The sequence below is a fragment of the Zea mays genome, chromosome 2 (genome assembly GCF_902167145.1).
Source record: "Zea mays cultivar B73 chromosome 2, Zm-B73-REFERENCE-NAM-5.0, whole genome shotgun sequence".
Classification (NCBI taxonomy): Eukaryota; Viridiplantae; Streptophyta; class Magnoliopsida; order Poales; family Poaceae; genus Zea; species Zea mays.
Window position 1 is genome coordinate 115,956,770 of NC_050097.1, and position 21,232 is coordinate 115,978,001.

General features: G+C 43.1%; 1 protein-coding gene across 1 annotated transcript; it reads left to right on the top strand.

The window, feature by feature from the left end:
• The first annotated feature begins 1,519 nt into the window (after positions 1–1,519).
• LOC100281036 (bifunctional 3-phosphoadenosine 5-phosphosulfate synthetase 2) lies at positions 1,520–9,661 on the top strand. The gene is made up of 5 exons (NM_001153955.2): positions 1,520–2,189; positions 5,934–6,339; positions 6,414–6,674; positions 9,099–9,185; positions 9,268–9,661. The coding sequence occupies exons 1-5, from the start codon at positions 1,642–1,644 to the stop codon at positions 9,391–9,393; spliced, it is 1,428 nt and encodes a 475-aa protein (NP_001147427.1). The 5' UTR covers positions 1,520–1,641; the 3' UTR covers positions 9,394–9,661.
• Positions 9,662–21,232: the final 11,571 nt, after the last annotated feature.

Consider the following 21,232-nt stretch of genomic DNA (forward strand, 5'->3'; position numbering starts at 1 on the left):
TGTTTCTATTTGTCTTTGGTTCATTTCATCTCAAGATGTGCTATATTGGAGCTACTGTGAGGCTCGAGCTTTCTGGCAGGTTTGGCTTGAGGATGAACTGTGGTAAACAAAGGTAGGTCTGGCTGCCAACATGGTCAGGTCGCTTAACCTAAGCTGGCCAGGTGAATCTGTGGATTGCCAACGCAGTACCAGTTGTAGCGCCGATCAATACAACAGATCGCCGGATTTTGGCTGAAAAATGTGTAAATCAGGAACTTTTGGAATACAAGCGTCAACCAAAGAGCCTGGTCTTCAGTAAAATCACTCATGTACTGTACTGTACGTAATGCATGGGTAGGTACGGTCCCCATCGGCACGACGGCACCGGCACCACAATCACGGGGAGAGGACGGCAGGCTCCCATTTCTCTGCAGTCCATGTTTAAGGCTGAAAGCGATGTGTACGTGAAGTGGAGTGGAGAATCTACGCGAGCCGCTCGACCGCGCTGGTAGCAGAGAAAAAGACGGGCGCCTTTTCCTTTACGCCGCACCGGATCTGTGGTCTGTGGACGTGAGCGTAGCGGGGCTCACGGCCATGCAACGGGAATCTGCTTTTTTTCCCCCCGCAGCGTGGGGTGGTGCGACATCCAACAACGTCGACGGGAGCCGCTGCTGCGGTTTTATGCTGATTCCAAGGACCATTTCTCTCTCTCCTTTCTCAAACACACACACACACACGTTGAAATCAACGCTTCTTTTTTGTTTTCGGACATGTGTCAATGTCGCTATGTATAAGCAGCACTATCCATATTTGTTTCTTCCTAATTCCTAACTACGCCCTTCGCCCTGGAAATGACAGCGTAGTGTTAGGTACTTGGATAAAACAATTTAAAACTTGACCAAAATTATATTAATGATACACTATTACTTATCATACTAAATAAACAATACTCCCTCCATTCCCATTTCTAATTTGTTTGACTTTTTTACATAAAGTTTAACTGCTCATCTTATTTAAACATTTTGATAGTTATTACTAATTTTCACTGCGATATCATTTAACATACAATATACTTTATGTATGTCCTTGACCTTTTATTAATTTTTCGTAATTTTTTTGAATAAAATAAGTCAGTCAAATTTAATAAAAAAGCAAACAAGCTATATATTAGGTCCGATGGAGTATTTAAAATCATGTATGTTTATACTATTTATTTTTTTTACTAAATTTAGTCGAACATAAGGTAGTTTGACTTTAGCTAGACTGAGGATCTATTGCGTTTCTTTTCTAAAAAACTTCACCACGACCACTTCCATGTAGGAAGTGCAAAAATGTCAATGCATCCATCGATACCATGTTACTTTTCTTTTGTAAACAATAATTTATATGCTTTACTACTGCCGCTAGCACTTTGCAATCGTCCAGTCATTTTCAATGATTTTTCCCAAAAATTTGGTCAAAGAAGAGTAAACCCATACTACTGCCACCCTCCTATATAATACTCCATGTGGATTGTGGATAGCAGAAACACTCGTGGAAAGCATTAGACAAATCAGCACCTGGGCTTGTCATCAACCGCCGCGCCGCGCCGCGCCGACTAGTCGGTGGCCGTAGCGCACCTGTACCGCCCGCACCGCGCGGTCGAACACCTCGCGCGCATCCATGGCCACCACCCACCTCCTCACTCCACCCCGCGTCCACCACCCTTCCCCCTCCGCTTCCTCCTCTGTGGCTCGCGTCCGCGCCACCGCCTCGCTCGCGCACCCGCTCCACCTCTGCCGCCTCCGCCTCGCCGCCCCGCGCTCGCGCTCCCCCTCCCCACGGCACGGGCGGCGCGCCATGTCGGTCCGCAGCTCCCTCATCGACCCGGACGGCGGCGCGCTCGTCGAGCTCGTCGCCCCGCCCGACCGCCTCCCGGCGCTGCGCGCGGAGGCGGAGGCGCTCCCGCGGGTGCGCCTCGCCCCCGTCGACCTCCAGTGGGCGCACGTGCTCGCCGAGGGGTGGGCCAGCCCGCTCCGCGGGTTCATGCGCGAGCACGAGTACCTGCAGAGCCTCCACTTCAACTGCGTTCGCCTCCCCGACGGGGGCCTCGTCAACATGTCGCTCCCCATCGTGCTCGCCATCGGGGACGCCGACAAGGAGCAGATCGGGGGTAAGCCGGACGTCGCGTTACAAGGGCCCGACGGCGGTGTCGTCGCCATCCTGCGCAGGTACGTACGTCCTGATCCTCCTCCGTTTCTTATTCCTACCAAAAAACATGCATTCTTAGTCTTATGTGTTTTGCGTGCTAAATCGCTTCTTCCGTTTCGGCATTCGTGGTTCGAGCAAACACAAAAGGCACAGCATTCTTGTACTGTATTAACTGCGACTTTGGTTAGAATTTATGTGGGGGTAAATTGTTTCGTTAATGATATTTAATTGAAATTCCTCTGGATCTCATGGCATTATGCCTGCCGGGTATCTGTGGTTTTAGTTTTGTATATCCACGTATGTTTGAGTAATGTAGCAAGCATCTGATAAATGAATTATGCTGCACTTGGGCAACTTTTGCTTTTGACAATTTAATTGAGGTAAATTCCATGGAAGCATCTTAGGTCTGCTGCTTGTTCTTTATAGTCCACACTTTGGATGGTTTGGGGGGCCATAACAGCACTACCAAATTCAATGGATGGGATTTTTTTGGATAAAAGTTATTGTCCTCCGACAGCGCTATCCCTTTTCCCATCATGTCACCCTCAATTTTATTGCATAAGGATTCCCTTGGCAGGCGTATTTGACCATATGATTAGTAAGCAACTTGGTCCTAATATCTCTGTGAGTGGTTATCAGGTTACATGACCATTGCTCAAGTGGTACTGTTGTTGTTCTGGATGCAACTTTAACTTGGCCCATCTGAAGTCTGAACTAATACATTTAATGACAAAAAATCAACTTGATTTGAAACTTAAAATCTTTGTAGTTATTAGTTGATTGTGAGACCAATGATGCTTTTTGTGTGGCCCTGCAAGTTGTCATGTTGATGTGATCTCATCTCATGTTGAAGATCCCTTCATGACACTTCCTTGCCCACTTTATGGAGCATGGAGCAATATCACAATCATTTTGTCACTCCCATCTGTTAGTCTCAATTATACTGTCATGGGCATAATAAGGAGCGAGAGGCAACAGCCAGGCTGGGATAAGGCTAGAGAATAAGATTGAGATGAGCTAGGATAAGGTTAGAGAATAAGATTGAAATGAGAGAATTGTGGAGAGTTGGTTAGCATCAGATAAGTCCAAGAAAGGAGTTAGTTGAGAGTTTGTAGGAGAAGTTGGTTAGCCATAGGGCTATTTATAAGCCGCATAGCAGCAAGGAATAAATCAAGCAAGATCATTATCAAACCAATCTCTCTCCCTTGCAATGACCCTCTCAAGCGCCTAGGGCTGCTACCCTAGAACCAAGCCTGCGGCAGAGGGGTATAACCTCGCCGGAGAAGACAGCTATCCCCATGGACCGAAGGTTCATGACACCACCTGGTATTGTCATGGGCATAATAAGGAGCGAGAGGCAACAGCCAGGCTGGGATAAGACTAGAGAATAAGATTGAGATGAGCTAGGATAAGGTTAGAGAATAAGATTGAAATGAGAGAATTGTGGAGAGTTGGTTAGCATCAGATAAGTCCAAGAAAGTAGGAGTTAGTTGAGAGTTTGTAGGAGAAGTTGGTTAGCCATAGGGCTATTTATAAGCCGCATGGCAGCAGGGAATAAATCAAGCAAGATCATTATCAAACCAATCTCTCTCTCTCTTGCAATGACCCTCTCAAGCGCCTAGGGCTGCTACCCTAGAACCAAGCCTGCGGCAGAGGGGTATAACCTCGCCGGAGAAGACAGCTATCCCCATGGACAGGTCCATGACACCTGGTATCAGCTCCAGGTTATCCTCACCACCACCAGCCGCCCATCCCTCACCACCACCAGCCGCTGCGCCATCTGCCGCCGCAACGCCCTCCCACCCGCCCTCTCCAACTCTAGATGCATTCACTCGGCTCGAAGAGAAGTGGGATCAATTCGTTGTGATGTTCCACCGCTACAAGGAGAAGACAGAGAAGGAACTCCAAGCAGCGGTGCGGCTTCAGGTGGCAGCGCGAGGGTTCCTGGCACGCCGCCAAGTACAGTCCCTTCGTGGGGAGAAGCACCTTGTTGTGGCCTCCAGGGCCACCCCATGGCCGTCATCACATGAGCAGGCCGTGGTGCGCCTGCAAGCCGCAGTGCGCGGCTTCCTTGTTAGGCGGGCGTGCGGAAGTTGCACTTGCTGATCAGCTCATCGCTGCACCAACTCGCAGCCTACGCGTCCAACCACCAGGTCTCGTCTATACTTTTTGAACCCCCTGCAGAAGTCGAGATCTGGGTATGCAGCCCCCTGCACGGCCAAAGAGGGTCGTCTCCCTCATTCGGGCAACTGCCTTGGTGCTGGACAGACCCAAGGGCTGGTTCCTCCTTCACCTTTCATCCAACGTGAAGTCCGCAGTTCAGCTCTTTCCTTGGGATCCAGGAGGACAGGAGGAAATAGCTGCAGTTCAAATTTATATTTTAGTTCCACAATTATTTTGTATTTTCGTCTTAAATAATAAAGGTAAGCTGAGATGTAAAAGGCTTAACCTTAAGTCGTGTCAGGTAAGTCTATGGCAGCTCGAGGACGAGCTGGTCCTCAAGGGAGGGGGAGATGTCATGGGCATAATAAGGAGCGAGAGGCAACAGCCAGGCTGGGATAAGGCTAGAGAATAAGATTGAGATGAGCTAGGATAAGGTTAGAGAATAAGATTGAAATGAGAGAATTGTGGAGAGTTGGTTAGCATCAGATAAGTCCAAGAAAGTAGGAGTTAGTTGAGAGTTTGTAGGAGAAGTTGGTTAGCCATAGGGCTATTTATAAGCCGCATGGCAGCAGGGAATAAATCAAGCAAGATCATTATCAAACCAATCTCTCTCTCTCTTGCAATGACCCTCTCAAGCGCCTAGGGCTGCTACCCTAGAACCAAGCCTGCGGCAGAGGGGTATAACCTCGCCGGAGAAGACAGTTATCCCCATGGACCGAAGGTCCATGACATATACTCACTCAAAGTCCTTTCTTTCACGTAGCTGTGAATTTTAAATGTTTAATTATAATTTTATGTGCTATAGTATTTTTTCTACAATCTGGTCATTTAAGCTCTGCTTTTCCTTCAGGGTGAATTCTAAAGTGAAGTTCCAAGAATAATAAAATTCCGTCTCATCCATACTCTGACCATTCAGACATTATGATCACTACTTAGACTGACATTTCTAGATATGCCATGCTGATGAGGAATATTCCCTGGTGATAACTCCAAGATACATATGATATTAATATTTCCCTATCTTGAAAACAAACAATAATAACTTCCTTAGTTAATAAGTGACACAAAGCAGATTTGTGTAGAAAAGGCATTTGTCAGCTGAAACTTAAACACGCAAGGGTAAGCTTGGTCAAACTCATCATGGTGGAGGTACCATGGGGATAGTTCCCACTGAATGCCGGGCAAAGAATTGGTTCTGATACAAATTTTAATTCAATTATGGAACTATCTTAGTCAATTTAGTAGATGTTTCAGGTCTGAAAGAAAAAAAAAACCCTCTTGTGCATGTTGCTAGTAGCTTCTTTCTTCGGACAGCTTCCATAGGCTACGGAATGAATTCCTCAGCTAGTTATTCATGGTGTCACTGTCGGCTTTTACATAGCCATGTCAATTACCTCTCTCTTTCTTAGTCTTTTTACAACCTGTTTTTACTGTGCCACTGATACTACTGTAGCCATTTTATGTTATATGCCATGTCGATGCAACTTAGCTGGATTGCATGAATAGTTTCATGTTAGCAAAGCATGACCTTTGTGGTATTACTTCCGCATGCAGCTCCTGTGAAAATATTTGATCTTTATGTGTATCTATCTGGTGCACAGAGTTGAAATATATCCCCACAATAAAGAAGAAAGAATCGCAAGAACATGGGGTACAACTGCACCTGGTTTACCCTATGTTGATGAGGCTATTGCGTCAGCTGGGAACTGGCTGATCGGTGGCGATCTGGAGGTGTTGGAACCCATCAAATACAATGATGGTCTTGATCACTACAGACTTTCACCTCGGCAACTTAGGAAGGAGTTTGACAAGCGGGGGGCTGATGCTGTGTTTGCCTTCCAGTTGAGAAACCCAGTACACAATGGTCATGCACTATTGATGAATGACACTAGAAGGCGTCTCTTGGAAATGGGTTACAAGAATCCCATTCTACTACTACATCCCTTAGGTGGTTATACCAAAGCGGATGATGTCCCACTGCCAGTTAGAATGGAACAACACAGTAAGGTATACATTTGTCGTCTTAATCTTAGCTGTTTACCGGATGTATTATGCAAATTGCTGAAGTTTATCATGCACAGGTTTTAGAAGATGGAGTGCTTGATCCTGAGACTACTATAGTGTCTATATTTCCCTCACCAATGCATTATGCTGGTCCAACAGAAGTGCAGTGGCATGCAAAGGCACGAATTAATGCTGGTGCCAATTTCTATATAGTAGGCCGAGATCCTGCTGGAATGGGACATCCAACAGAAAAGAGGGACTTGTACAACCCAGATCACGGGAAGAAGGTCCTGAGCATGGCTCCTGGTTTAGAGAAACTCAACATACTGCCCTTCAAGGTATTTGATTCACATACATTTCCATGTGACATTGTCCTATTCATTGAAATGTCCAGCAGTCACCGCATGTGGATGCACATTTTGAGCGGTCACAGTACCCATGTCTGCGCACAAATGAAAGGGTGTTTCTATCAGAGCGCGCATCCGGATGTGCAAATAGACTCGTAGAGGAGAGAGAAACCATAGATTTGGGGTATGGGGAGGGCGAGCGCACATTTTGCGCGTCTTCATCCACACTATGCTAGAAGGCACTACAGTGGCTCGCGACCACAGAAAATATTGAGAAACTGTTGAAATATAACACATTTGATTATTTTTCGTGTTTATTAGTCTCTAGAGTTGCATTACAACATTTAATTTGATTTGTGACTTGCAACAACCGTTCCTTTCTCAACTATTCCATTTTTTGTGTTTTAAGTGCAACAATAACAACAAAACCTTTTAGTCTCAGGCCCCGTTTGTGTGGTTGGAATTCAATTCCATTTTAATAATTATAATTTAGACAAAACTAATTAAGTTCATATATTTATATATGTAATATATGTGTATATTATCCTAAATCATATTAGAGAGATAGTTATATACTATATTTATGTTATATCGAAGCAAGTAGAAGAGTGTGCTATAAGTTGTACATCGGAAAAATAGTATGTAAATCTATAGAATCAATTTTCATTTTTCACCCCATGAATTTGAGATAGACTTATATGATAACTTTGGAAAGTGGTGGAATGTCACATCCTAAAAAAATAGTATATTCCATTAGTAAGATTCCAATTCCTCAAAATGAAAATAAACAAACGGGACCTCAAGGAAATTGGGGAGAAATCATAAGTCACGGTTTAGACACGTTGATAGCTGTTTTCCATGCACTCCTATTAAAGACTAAATCTTTGGGCATGTTTTATTTTTTCAAGTCTTCTTTTACTACCACTTCTCGTGTCAATTTCGGCCTTCCATGTCTCTTCCCATTGCTATCATGTCTTAGGATCCCACTACACACGGTGTCTCTGCATGTCTTCGTTGGATATGTCTACACTATCTCAATCGGTTTTGGATAAACTTTTCTCAATTGGTGCTACCCCTAGGTTATCACGTATATCATCGTTCCGGACTCAATCCCTTCTTGTATGGTCATAAATCCAACACAAAATATATATTTCTGCAATGCAACACTTATTTGTTGAACATGTCGTCTTTTTCTAGGTCTCCATAGGAAGTGCGTTGTTGTGTTTTTGGGTCTCTTAGACCTTTGTCTCTCTCTTCTTAATATATATCTAAAACGCAGTCCTCCTGCGTTTTTTTTTCGAAAAAAAATTCTGCACGATACATATAGTAGGTCTAATTTTCATCCTATAGAACTTGGCTTTTAACTTTTATTGTATCCTCTTGTCACATAGGACACTAGATACTTGACACTATTTCATCCACCCTGCTTTGATTATATGATTAACATCTTCATCAATATCTGTGTCTTAGTAGCATTGATCCTAAATACCTAAAGATATTCTTCCTGGGCATTACTTGACCTTCCAAACTAATATCTGCTTCCTCACGTGTAGTAGTGTAGAAGCTACATCTCATATATTCGGTTTTAGTTCTATTGAGTTTAAAACCTTTGGACCTCCAAATAATCTGGTCCATCTATTTACCCTCTTTCAATAATAGAGATTCTCGCTATTCCTCTGCTTGATAACTCTCTCATAGCTTCATAATATGACTTATCAACTTAATTTCCCGATAATTTGTACAACTTTTAATATCTCCCTTATTTTTGTAGATTAGTACCATTGTACCAATATACTTCTCCACTCGCCAACCATCTTATTCGACCATAAGATATGGTTGAACAACTTAGTTCACCATATTATAGTTATATCCTCAAGACATCTTGATGTCTCGATTGAGATACTATCAGGACCAATCACCTTATCTCTTTCATCATTTTAGATGTCTCTCAAACCTCACATTCTTGGATCCTATGCGTCTATTTGTGTTTTAAGTGCATTTACTGGAACATGAATAGTAGATGATTAAATGAATCTGATGTAGTGATGGTATTTGCAGAGTGTACACTCTGTAAGAAATCATTACCCTGCTAGTATGCGAGCACTAGAATCTTTGTTGTGTTTGGCAAAGGAACATGAGCCATCAGTTCCACCGATGCTAATACTAATGGAGCAAAGAATAAATGTTGACCGTGTTTTATTATTTAAGTTATTACAGCTGTCATGGTAAAATCTAGACCACGACGCTAATTTTTTTCAGAAACTGATAAATTTTCAGTAATGCAGATACCACAGTTTTTTTTAAAAGAAACAAGCTGTGCACTAATGATTCAATTTGTTTGTTTTACCAAAAACTTGTTTGATTTTTCATCTCCTGTTATCTTGAATGCTCTCTTGTTTTGCTATCCTCTTACAGGTAGCAGCTTATGATACAGTAGCAAAGGAGATGGCCTTTTTTGATCCTTCACGCAGTCAAGATTTTCTGTTCATCTCTGGAACCAAGGTAGGTTCGCCACAATTGTCATTCAGTTTTCGTACCAGCAGTGGATTACTCCTGCTAACCGTTGACCTCACATATCAACCAGATGCGCACTTATGCCAAAACTGGAGAGAATCCTCCAGACGGTTTCATGTGCCCGGGTGGGTGGAAGGTTCTTGTTGACTACTACAACAGCCTGCAAGCTGAAGAAGCGACTCCAGTCCCTGTATGAGGCAAGCTACTATTTGACTAAGAGATTATTCAATGGCGGGGAAACATACAAGCAAGTGATCAGATCATTTGAGCTTTTTTCCTTATTGATTCTTTAGGTTAGTAGTTGATTGATATATGATCAGATCTTTTCGATTGTTTGTTTGTCTTAAATATGAGACTCTGAAGCATGGAAAAACTAAAGATCTGCACAAGTTGAGCCAAAACAGCATGGCCATTGTTCTGTAGCGAAGCCGGTTGAACTATATAATAAAAGATGAAAGGGTGCATATTTTCTTGTTGCTGTAGTAGATCATCTATGTTCCCAAAACATTTGTTTTTTTTGCCCTACGACTGAGTGAAAGGACACTACATTTATGATTCCTCTGAGCCCTTTCAACCAAGTGTTTTTTAGTGAAATTCATCAGAGGTTGTTAAAGCTGTCTTTACATGTTATATAGGTTCCCAAATTTCAAAACGTATTTTTGGTCTTTCAAGTTAGTTCGGATCCCTCCTATATTGAAACGGACGTTTGTCTTGTCTTATTAGTGCTTATCTGGATCTGACAGATAGAACCAACATATCAACAGTAAGGAGCTGTTTGGTTGGCCAACAAGAGCAGTAACGACAATGGAAATGAATGCCGCTGCTACCTTATACGATGTAATGATTGCCGACATATGTTTGGTTGTAGACACATTCTACGTAATTGTCCGACGGGCGGAGAGGAGCGGTAACAAATTTGTACCGGCCGATATCGCATCCCGTCGTGATCGCTTACCGTCTAGCTCCAACCAAACATAAAGTAACGACAATAGATTACCCGGTGAACTAATTATGAGACTAAGAGTGCGTTTGGTTAGATGTACAAAGAAGAATAGAAGAAGACGGTCATAATTTATATAGTGTTTGGACGAGAGTCACGTGCTAGTAAGGTAAACACTAAAATAATTTTTAGTGACGGCGTGATCCCAAAAATCGAGTGGATGATGTCATCTCCGTCTCATCCTACTTTGATCTCAAACCAAACACATCCTAAATCGCCGAACCATACAACACGTAAGATTTAACTGAAGAAAACAGGTGACGCCTAAGAGGGAGGGTGAATTAGGACTTATAAAACATTCTCTAACTAAGCCACAAATAAATCCCTAGAGCAAAACCTATACAAATAACCAAACTAGAATGTGTAAACTAGGTTTTGTCTAAGTGTTGCTATCTCTACCGCAATGCCTAAGTTTTCAATCCTAAACAATATAAACATATAGACAAGATTAAAACTTAAATGCTTAATATAAATGCGAAAGCTAAAGAGTAAGATAGAGATGCAAACTCTCGTGGATGACGCCAATATTTTTATTGAGGTATCCGAAACCACGCAAGGTTCCGACTAACCCTCGTTAGTGCCCCTACGTAAAGGGAATCTCGCGTGAGGGCCAAGCACCACGGTCGAATAACTTCGTAGAGAGCCATGAGCCTTCTCCACGCGCAAGTGGTGCTCTATTTCCGGCTCCTCTCGGACGCTCCCCACCGTCTCCACTATCGAGCTTCCGGCCGAAACGCCGCGGGCCTCGTTCCCTCCGGTACACAGTGGCGACCGTGACACAAACGCAATTGTCACAGTCTTGCAAAACTCTTGCCCCACTCGGTACAATTACAACGGTTCGCGCAAGAGCCGAGGGGTTGTGTGATTTTTCTAAACTCACTCAACTAACTAGGATTCACCTAGAGCAAGCGCTAAAGAGGTCTAACTAATCTAAGCACTTCGCAAAGCACATACGCTAATCACTGAGCGGTCTAACTAGCAAGCGCTAAAGTGATTTTATTAAGCACATATGAGCACTTGGGAATGTCTATACTATGCCTTGGTATGTTGCTTGGGCTCCCACACCTTGAAATGACCGGTTGAGGTGGTATTTATAGACCCAACACAATTCTAGCCGTTGGAGAAAAGTTGTTGCTCTCTGCGGCACACCGGACAGTTCGGTGGGGTCACAGGATAGTCCGGTGCCCCTAGCTGTTGGGTCTGACACCGCAGGTGACCGTTGACGCTGTAGGCTTTTACACCGGTCAGTTTAGACGTCACACCGGATAGTCCGGTGGCTTCTCTCCACCAGTGCCACCTGGAACTAGTCGTTGGGCTACTGTTCCCTGGTGCATCGGACAGTCCGGTATGCCACCAGACAGTCTGGTACTCTCAGCCGGACAGTCCGCCATTGGCAACACTATTCTTTGTTTCTTGGACTTGCTTGATACTTATTGATCTTCACTTGTGATTTTCATAATGTCTTCTTTTGAGGTGTTGCTTTCCTCATTGCCTTAGTCCAAGTAACCTTAGCATCCTGTGAACTATAAACATAAACACTAGCAAACACATTAGTCCACAGGTTGTGTTGATCATCAAACACCAAACCCTATTAAGCCAAATGGCCTGTTGGTCCTTGTTCTCAGATGCTATACACCAAGAACAAAGCAACACAATTGTTATTAGTTAGAGACCTTCGTCCTTTGAAGCATTATCTCCCTTAGGATATAATGATCTCTAGACGAAGGTCATGAAGGACATGCCTTCATCACTTTAGTGAGAAAATATGTGAATAAAGACATACGAAACATAAAAAGAATATAAAAAATCATTCAAAATCATTAGATTATTCATCTTCTTATTTTATAAACATGAATAAACACTAATAGTAATTATATTACATTTGTACCTTCGGCTAGACAGAAGGTAAAAGAGCGAGAGTGACGCAGGAGTGATTACAAGTCAGCGTGAACCGTATGATGTTACTGTTCATCTATTTATAGGCACAGGACGCAGCCTGGGCAAAATTACATTCATGTCCCTGACATTTACTGTTAGCCAAAAGGCAAGCTGTCGAGGACTAAGCAGTCTTTTCCCCTTTAAGTTGGTTTCATCCTCCACCATCGCCCTTATGCTAAGCCGAAGCTTCTCCTGCCACAACTTTGGAGCTGGTTCATCCTTCTTCCAGATTGCGCCTTTCATACCATGCACACCTTTATCTCAAAGTCGAAGCTTCCTGTGATAGTATACTATACTGGAAAACATGTTAGTTGTGTTTTTGAGGACCTTCGGAAGAGAAAGGCCCCCAACAGTAGCCCTTGCAGTATTAATTTGTTTTTACGTCTAACAAATTTAGACTGCAATGTGAACGAAGGCCTTTAGCCGAAGGTCCGAAAAAACACCTTCCCTTCGCTAGAATAGCAAAAGTCAACGACATGTTGGGCCCGCCAAGTTGCAATGCGCTTGGGAATATAAATAGAAACCCGCAGCGGCAGCATTTATTGCGCCATTTCAATCGTTTGTGTTGTTTCTCCAAGTTTTAATTTTCTTGCTCTGTCAAATTTTGCTTGTTTTGTGAGCTTCGACATTTGTTCAAGTGCTCGTTAGATGTCTGAAGAGAAGAAGATGTCTAAAGAGAAGAAGGTTGCAGACCCTGCTCTAGCTGGGTTTTACGAAGCTATGGAAAAAACAAACATAGAAAATATTACGAATGAAATATTAGCTGGGTCGTCTAAGGATTCTGATGATAGCGAGAACTTTGATGTGGAAAGTGGGAACGAAGATGCCGAGGATCGGCCCTAGCGGCCAAGTCATACTATCTTTGGAAAGTCATCCATCAAACAGAGTCAGATTGATGCCATGAAGGGAAGATATTTTCGTGACATGTCTATTGTGAGAGTTGGGGGGGGGGGGACATCGCCGCCCCTGCACCCGAGGAAGATGAAGTTGTTGTTTACAGGAGCTTCATGAAGGAAGGTCTTCGGTCCCCATTGAGCAAATTTTTGGTTGAAGTATAGAAGACATTTGAGATCTTTCTTCATCAGATTACTCCCGAAGCTATAATCAGGATGGGTATTTTTGTTTGGGTCGTGAGAAGCCAAGGGCTAGAACCAAGCACAAAGTGCTTCTATAACATGCACGAGCTACTGTACGAGATGAAGGCCACTGGAAAGGAGCAATATCACAACAATTTCGGTTGTTATGGCTTCGTTCCTCGTTCTGATGTAAGTTACCCAGTTCCAACATTTCGAAAAAGGTGGTCCGGGGCCTGGATGGAGGAATGGTTTTATGTTAAGAATAATCTGATTGAAAGAGAGGACATAAAGGGGATTATCCAATGCCCTATATGGTCTCGCTTCGGCCTCAGAAGGCCGGCTACTATGCTTGGGAATGATACCGAAGCATGCCAGAAGGCTTTCAACAATGTTTGCGCCTTCATTGGCACAAGAGACCTAGTTCAGGAGCACATAGCCTACAGAGTGTGGCCACTTGTGAATGACTGGGAGATGCCGAAGGAGACTGCTGACGGGTCCAGTCAAGGTGGTTTGGTTTACTTGAAATACACCTTCATATATAGAGACCAGTTTGACGAGCCAAATGATGACTGGCTGACATGTGTTGAGGCGACTAGCGATGAGTTGCTTGGAGCATACACGAGAGCCGAAGATGATGTCATGACCTTAGCCTTCGGAGGACGGGGCAAGAAAAGGTTGAACAGAGTTTTCGATGTTATCGGCTTCGTGTACCCGGACTACACTTATCCCTCGCGAAAGCACGGAAAGAAAAGGAAAACTACCACTTCGGCCATCTCTGTTGTGCCAAAAGGCAAGAAGATTAAGGTTTTAACGCACCGACCTAGGTATATTGAAACGGCCACGGTGCCGAAGCTTGGTGAAGGGACATCTTCCATCATGGTGTCTGGACAGTCTGCTCCTGTCGGTCGAAGCGCCGAAGAATCGGCTGAAGTGCCAAAGGTTCCTACAACCGGATCGGCCGAAGCGCTGAAACATACTACCGAAGCTAAAGGAAAGGCAGCTGAAGAGCCAGACCGAGAGGAAACGATAGGACCACAACTAGAGCCAGAATTGCTGAAGGTGTCAAAAGCTCCTGCAATAATTCCCAAGAGGAGGAGAATGGCTAGCGTGCTGGACGCTGTCATGGAGTCTACAAGGGCACTAACTCCTGCCCCTGCAAAGAAGATTGCCGAAGCTGCTACAGCTCGCGCTGAAGCCGAAGCTGGGCCCTTAGTGCCCACTGAGGCAAAGCCTACTGGAGCTGAGCAGAGAACTGAACAAGAATCTTCAGATGCTGGCTTGAGTCTGGAGAAGAAAGACGTGCCCAAAAAAGTGAAATCTCCTACTCCCGAAGCACCCTCCGAAGATCTTGACTTTATTATACGACATGCTTTGGGTAAACGGTTGTATAAAGAAGAAATCGCGGAAGCCAAACACTACGCCCAGGAATTGAAGTACCCAAAGGGGGCACTAGTGTACAATGGCACCAACGAAGATGATTTTCTATACTGTCTCCCGGACAACAAGCCGGGAGTTGGCAAAAAATATGGGATTTCCGAAGCTTGAAGCTGGCCTTTCTGCCATGTCAAAGGATGACCTCACAGATAGCCTTGCGTATAATAGCTTGAAGGTACGAGAGCTATAGACTTATAGACAGATTGTTTTTGTGTCTTTTATTCTTGTGCTGATCCTTGGTCTCCCTTCTTTTTGCAGTCTTAGTTCTTAGCAATGCTTTGCGAGAACAGAAGAATGCTGAAGATGAAAGCTGCCAGATAGCCCTCGGCAACCTTCGGTCGGAAGTTATCAGACTGAGGAACGAAGCTGCAGAGAAAGATACAATTGTGCTTTCCTTAGTAGACAGAGTGAAGAAAGATGAGGTAGAATTTAATGCTCAATCTGAAGCTCATAAAGCCGAAGTTGAGAACCTTCAGAGAAAACTTGCCGAAGCTAATGAAAATTTTGAAGTTGCAAAAGTAAAACAAGAAATAAGTGAATGGTCGAATGCTAGGCTGGAAAAGAATGTTAAGGAGCTTCGTGAATCCAAGGAGAGATGCTTTGAGAAATCCTTGGATTGCGTAAGAAAATTGAAAACCAGTTTTGCCAAGGTAGGTGCGTACTCTTCGGAAGAAAAATTCATTCGAGGTGACCCCGAAGGAGTCATTGATTGGATAAGCGAAGAAGCCGAAGCCTTTGAAGAGATCCTTAGTGATCACTGGGACATTTGTGCCTTCGCCAACGCTCGAGGGGTTGCAACAATTCTGGAGAAGGCTGGTTGTGACCATGTTAAAGCTGCAGCCCAGACCAAAGTCGCCTTCTCCATAGACGACACGAAGGACCCCTCGGCCGAAGCCACTTTGGTGGGCGGGAAGTTTTATTTCGATGTCTGGGTGAACAGTGGCCGAGAAATGGCCAACGAAATTATAAAGAAAAATGAAAAAGAAACCCATGATGCTCGAGAAGAAGCTAAGCGAGCCGAAGAAGCTGCCGAGCGCACAAGGCGTATATGTATTATTATTGAATTCTTGCTTCAGTGTTTGTTTTCTAGCTTCGGACTAACGATTTGCTTACTACATCTGAACTTTCCCCGCTACTTGAGCCGTATGACCCCCAGGCCGATCCTGTTACGAAAGAGGCGCTGGATGTGATGAGTATTGCAAATACCATTGTCGACGAAGTCGTCGACAGACTGCTGAATGAGGCCACCGAGAAAATTCTCAAAGAAGACTAGGCTTTTGTTGTAATGATACAATGTAACATTTGTGTATGTGACAATTAACAAACATGTAAATTAATGTAATATATTTCTTTGCGATGCATGAAATTTACGCACATACCATTTTTGAGCCTTCGGCGAAAAAACACCTTCCCTTCTTTTCATGCTTCGTAAAGAAAGAAGCCCCTTTTATGACAAATTTGTTGTGTGATACTGTTGCCAACAAATTTTCCTGATAAAATTGTATTTGCCGAAGGTTTGCTTCGTGCCTCAGTGTAACACCCCTGGTGTTACGTAAACTAAAACTCTGACATGTCATCATAAGCATCTGCATTAATGTGCTTGTTACACCTAGAATGCATTCACTAGGTCAAAAATTTTCAATGAATGTGGTGTTGTGTATAGGAGTATAGGGCTCAGATTAAGAACTTTGCTTAAGACATGGGAAGAGAAGTCGTCTCTTGAGCAAGTAGTAAGCTGGCTTAGAATTTAAAGTATTAAAGGCAAGTCCTAGAGTCTATAGCAACCTTGTTTTCAAAGTTAGATCAAGTGGAAGAAATACTTGGGCCGAAGGATTGACCTCAAAACCCTAAGTGAGATTTGAAAACCTTCCTTGTGATTTGTGGATAAGCAAAGCAACTCCTAAACCAAGGACACTTTGGACATGAGTTTCATGTACTAGAGTTGGATTGAGTTGGTAAATCACTAGATGAGGAGTCACATTTGAAACCCTCAACTAGCTCTAAAGTGGAGTTTTAAATCTAGAGAGAATTTGCTAGTGGTCCATATATCAAAGTTGTAGGACTTAGAAAAGTGAACAAATTTAATATCTGGAGAATTCCAAGTTGTGTGGAGAAATTTGGAGTAATTTGCAAATTTTCAGCTTCGGTTCAGTTTGAATTGGGCTGAAAACAGTTTCATATAGCTGTTTTTGGACCCTTATAACTTTTGATCTATGGACTTTTGGTAAGGAGTTACTATAACAAACTTGTAAAGTGATTGTTGGAGAACAATCCTTATTGAGTGTACTAGCCCTAAAATTACATGCTACCAGGAGCAAAGGTGGTCCAAAGATGGGATGCTAGGTATTGTGTTTTCAGACTTAGCCAAATCATTGCAGCTGAGTTTTAGTGAGATTTGTGCAGTTTTGGAGCTCTCTATTGCTCTATCCATAGGGTTATAGGTTATGATCATTATAACACAATTATATAACTAAATGAGGAGTATAAGTTTGATTAAGACACCTAGCCCTAAAGCTAGTTGGAACCCAGGAAAAATAGTGGTTCCAAGTGGTGCTGCTGTATTCTGAATTTTCAGATTGGAAGCAGTAACTAAAACTGAATTTCAGTGTTTTGATAGCAGTTTGGAAGCTGGTTTGTGGCTAGCTTATAAGGTTTTAGGCTATGGTGTTTGTAGATGAAATAATGACCATATGGTGGTGAATAATCTTCAGTAAGTGGGTATAGCATGATCCTACACGAAAAGTAGAGTAAAACTAGCTCAAAGTTGGACTGTTTATGGCTGAAACTGAATTATATTCAGTTATTGAAAACTGAATTTCAGTGAAAGTTGCCTAGTTTAGAGCCCTATTGCGACAAACTCTTGTGGTTTCGGACTATGAACTATGTAGAAAAGTTGGAGTCCATGGTACAGAGAATAAGTTTCCTAAAGAGAGTTGGACTTGGTGCTACATAAAAATAGGAGTAAAATGGGTCCCAACCTTCCCTGTTCAGCTGAGGGTGGTCAGAATTTGGTTGTATTGTCTGCAGTTCAATCAGTGCATGAGTCCCAGTTTGGAGTTATTTTGTAACCAGTGCATGAGGATTTGGACTAGAAATTCTATAGCAAAGTCAGAGACCGAGTATAGGGGAACAAGTTTCATACAAAGAGTTAGCCTTGCTGCTGTGTAAAATTTGGAAATAATGGTACTGCAATCCTCTATGACAGGTTTGGCATGGAGCTGTGTCAGTTAGCTGAAATTGTAGTGTTTCAGTATTTTTACTAAACTTTGGATCACCACAACCTTTGATATATATGATTTCAACCATGAGTTGCTGTACAAAAGAGGTAGAGCTATGAATAGATAATAACTTTTATTAAGGGAGAGGGGTCTGTTGCCTTGCGAATTTATGAGATAACAGGAGCTGAACTGAGGAGAGTGGAATGGGACAGCAGGACTGCTGCACTGGATCCAGTGTGAATAAAAAAAATCTGGAGAAGATTTTTCATCCCTGCTGTACGTCACTTGTGTGCTCAAGTTGACCCAGTTAGTTTGGCGTGGTGGATGGATATTTGCATGGAGGGAATAGAGGATAGGCTCAAAGTTCAAATATCTACCCATGCAGAGAACTAGAGTTATCCACGTTAGGGGGACACTTGGCCTGTTTGCCGCTGGTTCAAGTCGTCGGCCAGGTTCATTGTTTTTCTGTGCGGTTGCTGATACGTGGTATCCATGTATTGCAGCCATGCGTCCAGGGGCGGAGCCAGGAATATAATATAAGGGGGGCCGATCAATTCATCAATATTATCTGATAAAAAAATATCGTATAATATTATCAAGTTTAAGCACTCGATATGGAATAAGAATTTTAGACCTTTATAAATTATTTTAGTGGATGAGTCTATTTTCTAGCTAATTGATATATTGAATTAAAGTTGTGACGCAAGAACAATACTAAAATAATAAAGACGATATAACGATGAATATTCGATTGATGAGATTCAACTTTTATATAATGACTCTAATATTCATGAGGCAGCTAACAATTTTTTTGAGAGAATTCAAAAATCCAACTAGCCTCGAGGATTCATGAAAATTCGTCAAACTACGTAGGTGCACGTCAAATTTGTCGTGTACACACCAATTATAAGGTGACAACTTTAATTGAAATTTGTAGATTTTATTATCCACGAGATCTAATGTAGTATGTTTATAAGTTGCTGGCGCTCATTCGGCTGCTTCGCGTGATCACCTTCTTTGGACTTTGGTTGTGTGGCTATGACAGAAGTAAGTCAAGTGGTCAGCGGTAATCGCAACTGCCTAGCCAGACGATAGAATGAATCATAAAGGGGTGAGGTTTAGATATTAGCGTGTGAAGCGAATTATGTTTGACGTTTTTTTCATCGATTGGTCATTCAACAAATATTTTATCTTATATTCTTTGTCTTTTTTAGACTTTGGTTGGCATAGTACAACATAGTTATGGATCATGTATTACTAACCATTATATTACACATTTGATTAATTGTGCTGCACAAAATTTAGAGTATATATATTTATACATACAAAATTTAGACTATAGATATATATATATATTTTTGTATGTGTTGCAGCCTTGGGAGGGGCCATGGCCCCTGCCGGCCCCCCCTTGGCTCCGCCCTTGCATGCGTCCTAGTGCCAGTAACTGCTTGCGCCAGCTCGCTAGTCCCTGGTTATAAGAAGCAGCTGCACGCGGCGTGTTGCATTCTTTGTATCATGTTCAGCTCAATAAGAGTGCTCATGGTCTCCATGGTTGCTAGCCAAGTTCGTCGTAGTGACCTGGGCTCGAATCCCTGCAGCCACACGGCTACCTGCGACATGCAGCCACTGCTGGTATTAATCCTCTCCCCAGCCCAGGTTAGCACTGTCATGTGCTGCGCGTGCTAAGTCTGGTGACCACGCTCACCGGTTCCTCACCTCGTTGTGACCAAGACATCTTAGGGAGTGACCAGTTCGCATGACCCGCGTTCTCCTAAGGTCAGTGAAGGTTTTCCCGTTGGTAATTTCAGTCTACTATCTTGTGTTAACTAGAACAGGGCCGCACCGCCACAGACCGTCACTATAGACAGTCTCACCATCGACCGGTTAAATTGTGTCGTTCTTGGCCGGTTTCATGCAAGCACCGTAGTCGTGGTAGGTCCCTATTGCTCCCTGCGTCGGAGTTTGAAGCTCTACCATGCGGTGGCCATAGAATTGAGCCCACCGGACTGAGTTTGCCACCGCCGCCGTCAGTAGTTATGTCTTAGCATCCCCACTGTCGATTGAAAACAGGTCTGAGTCCACCGTTGCTTGGTGGTCGCGATGTTGCCGTCGCCGTTGACTAGGTCACACTGTCATGGCTGGTCTGGTGCCGGTTTACTGGGGCTGAGCACGGCAATGTCGTGGATGGGAGTTTGCAAAAGAGATGAAACCGAGGGGCCTTAATGCTGTGACATGGACCCGGGTTAGTTTTGTTCGGGCATAGAGGGTCTCTGCGCAAAAGCGCCGGTGCAGGCGTGGGGCCTCGGTCACGGGCCAGGTCTGTCTGTGGTTGGGCCGGCTGAGTGAGTTTGGGCCCGATACTGTTCTGAGTTTTGCCTTTTCTATTAGCTGAGAGATTAGAAATGGTGCCAAAATTTGTAGAAAATTCCAAAAATCATGGCACAAATTTTATTGGATGTATAAAATCAAAGCTCTCTAGTAAAGTTGGTTTTCGGATTTTTAGGACAGTTAGAAATTATTAAGTGATTTAAAGGTGCCTTTGTAAGGACTGTTTGGATTTTAGAAATAAAAGTATAACACCAAAAATTCTGGAAATTCTGGAAGAGACTTTTTATCAGAAGTGGAACACTTGGTAAATTTTTGGGGCTGTTTGGAAGCCTTTTGACCTGAAAGTCTTGCAAGGTCCAAAAATAGTTATTAAATCCTTACTTATGGAACTAAGTGCTTTTGGGGCAGAGGCATGTTGATCTAGTGAGATCTTGACCCTTGGATGAAGTTACTTAAGGAGTTTTAAGCTTTTGATTGAGACCTTGGTTGGGGTAATTCCCTGGTTTACCTAAGTGATTTCAAATTGGTCACTTTAATCGAGCGATAAGAAATAAGTGTATTCTTGTCATGTGCTTTAGTTGTAGTGTTTCTGTTCTCCACCTCTCCTTGTGAGAGTTTGCATTACATGGCATTCATTCTTATATACACCTATATATGGTTATGTTTAGAAAACGAAGAAGAGATCGAAGTGACCGAAGAGAAGACACAACCACCTTCGGATTCTCAGGCCGGAAATTGTTTCTACTTCGATATCTGCGGGTCTGAGACTGACTCGCCTATAAACAAAGGCAAGCCCCGGTGCATGCAACCCCTTCCTTGTGTTTTTAAATAATTTTTGCACACTTTAAGTCTAGTGAAATGTGCATTAGGTTTATAGGAGTTGCTTGGAACCCTTTGATGCATTGCCTTCCTTGATATCCATACCTTTATAGATACTTCTAGTGAAGTATCAAAATATGATTTACAAAAATGCTTAGCCCTGCTTAGATCTTGTGGTTAGAGGTTGTCTTTTGCAATACTGCCTAGCTCAGGGGTTATCCT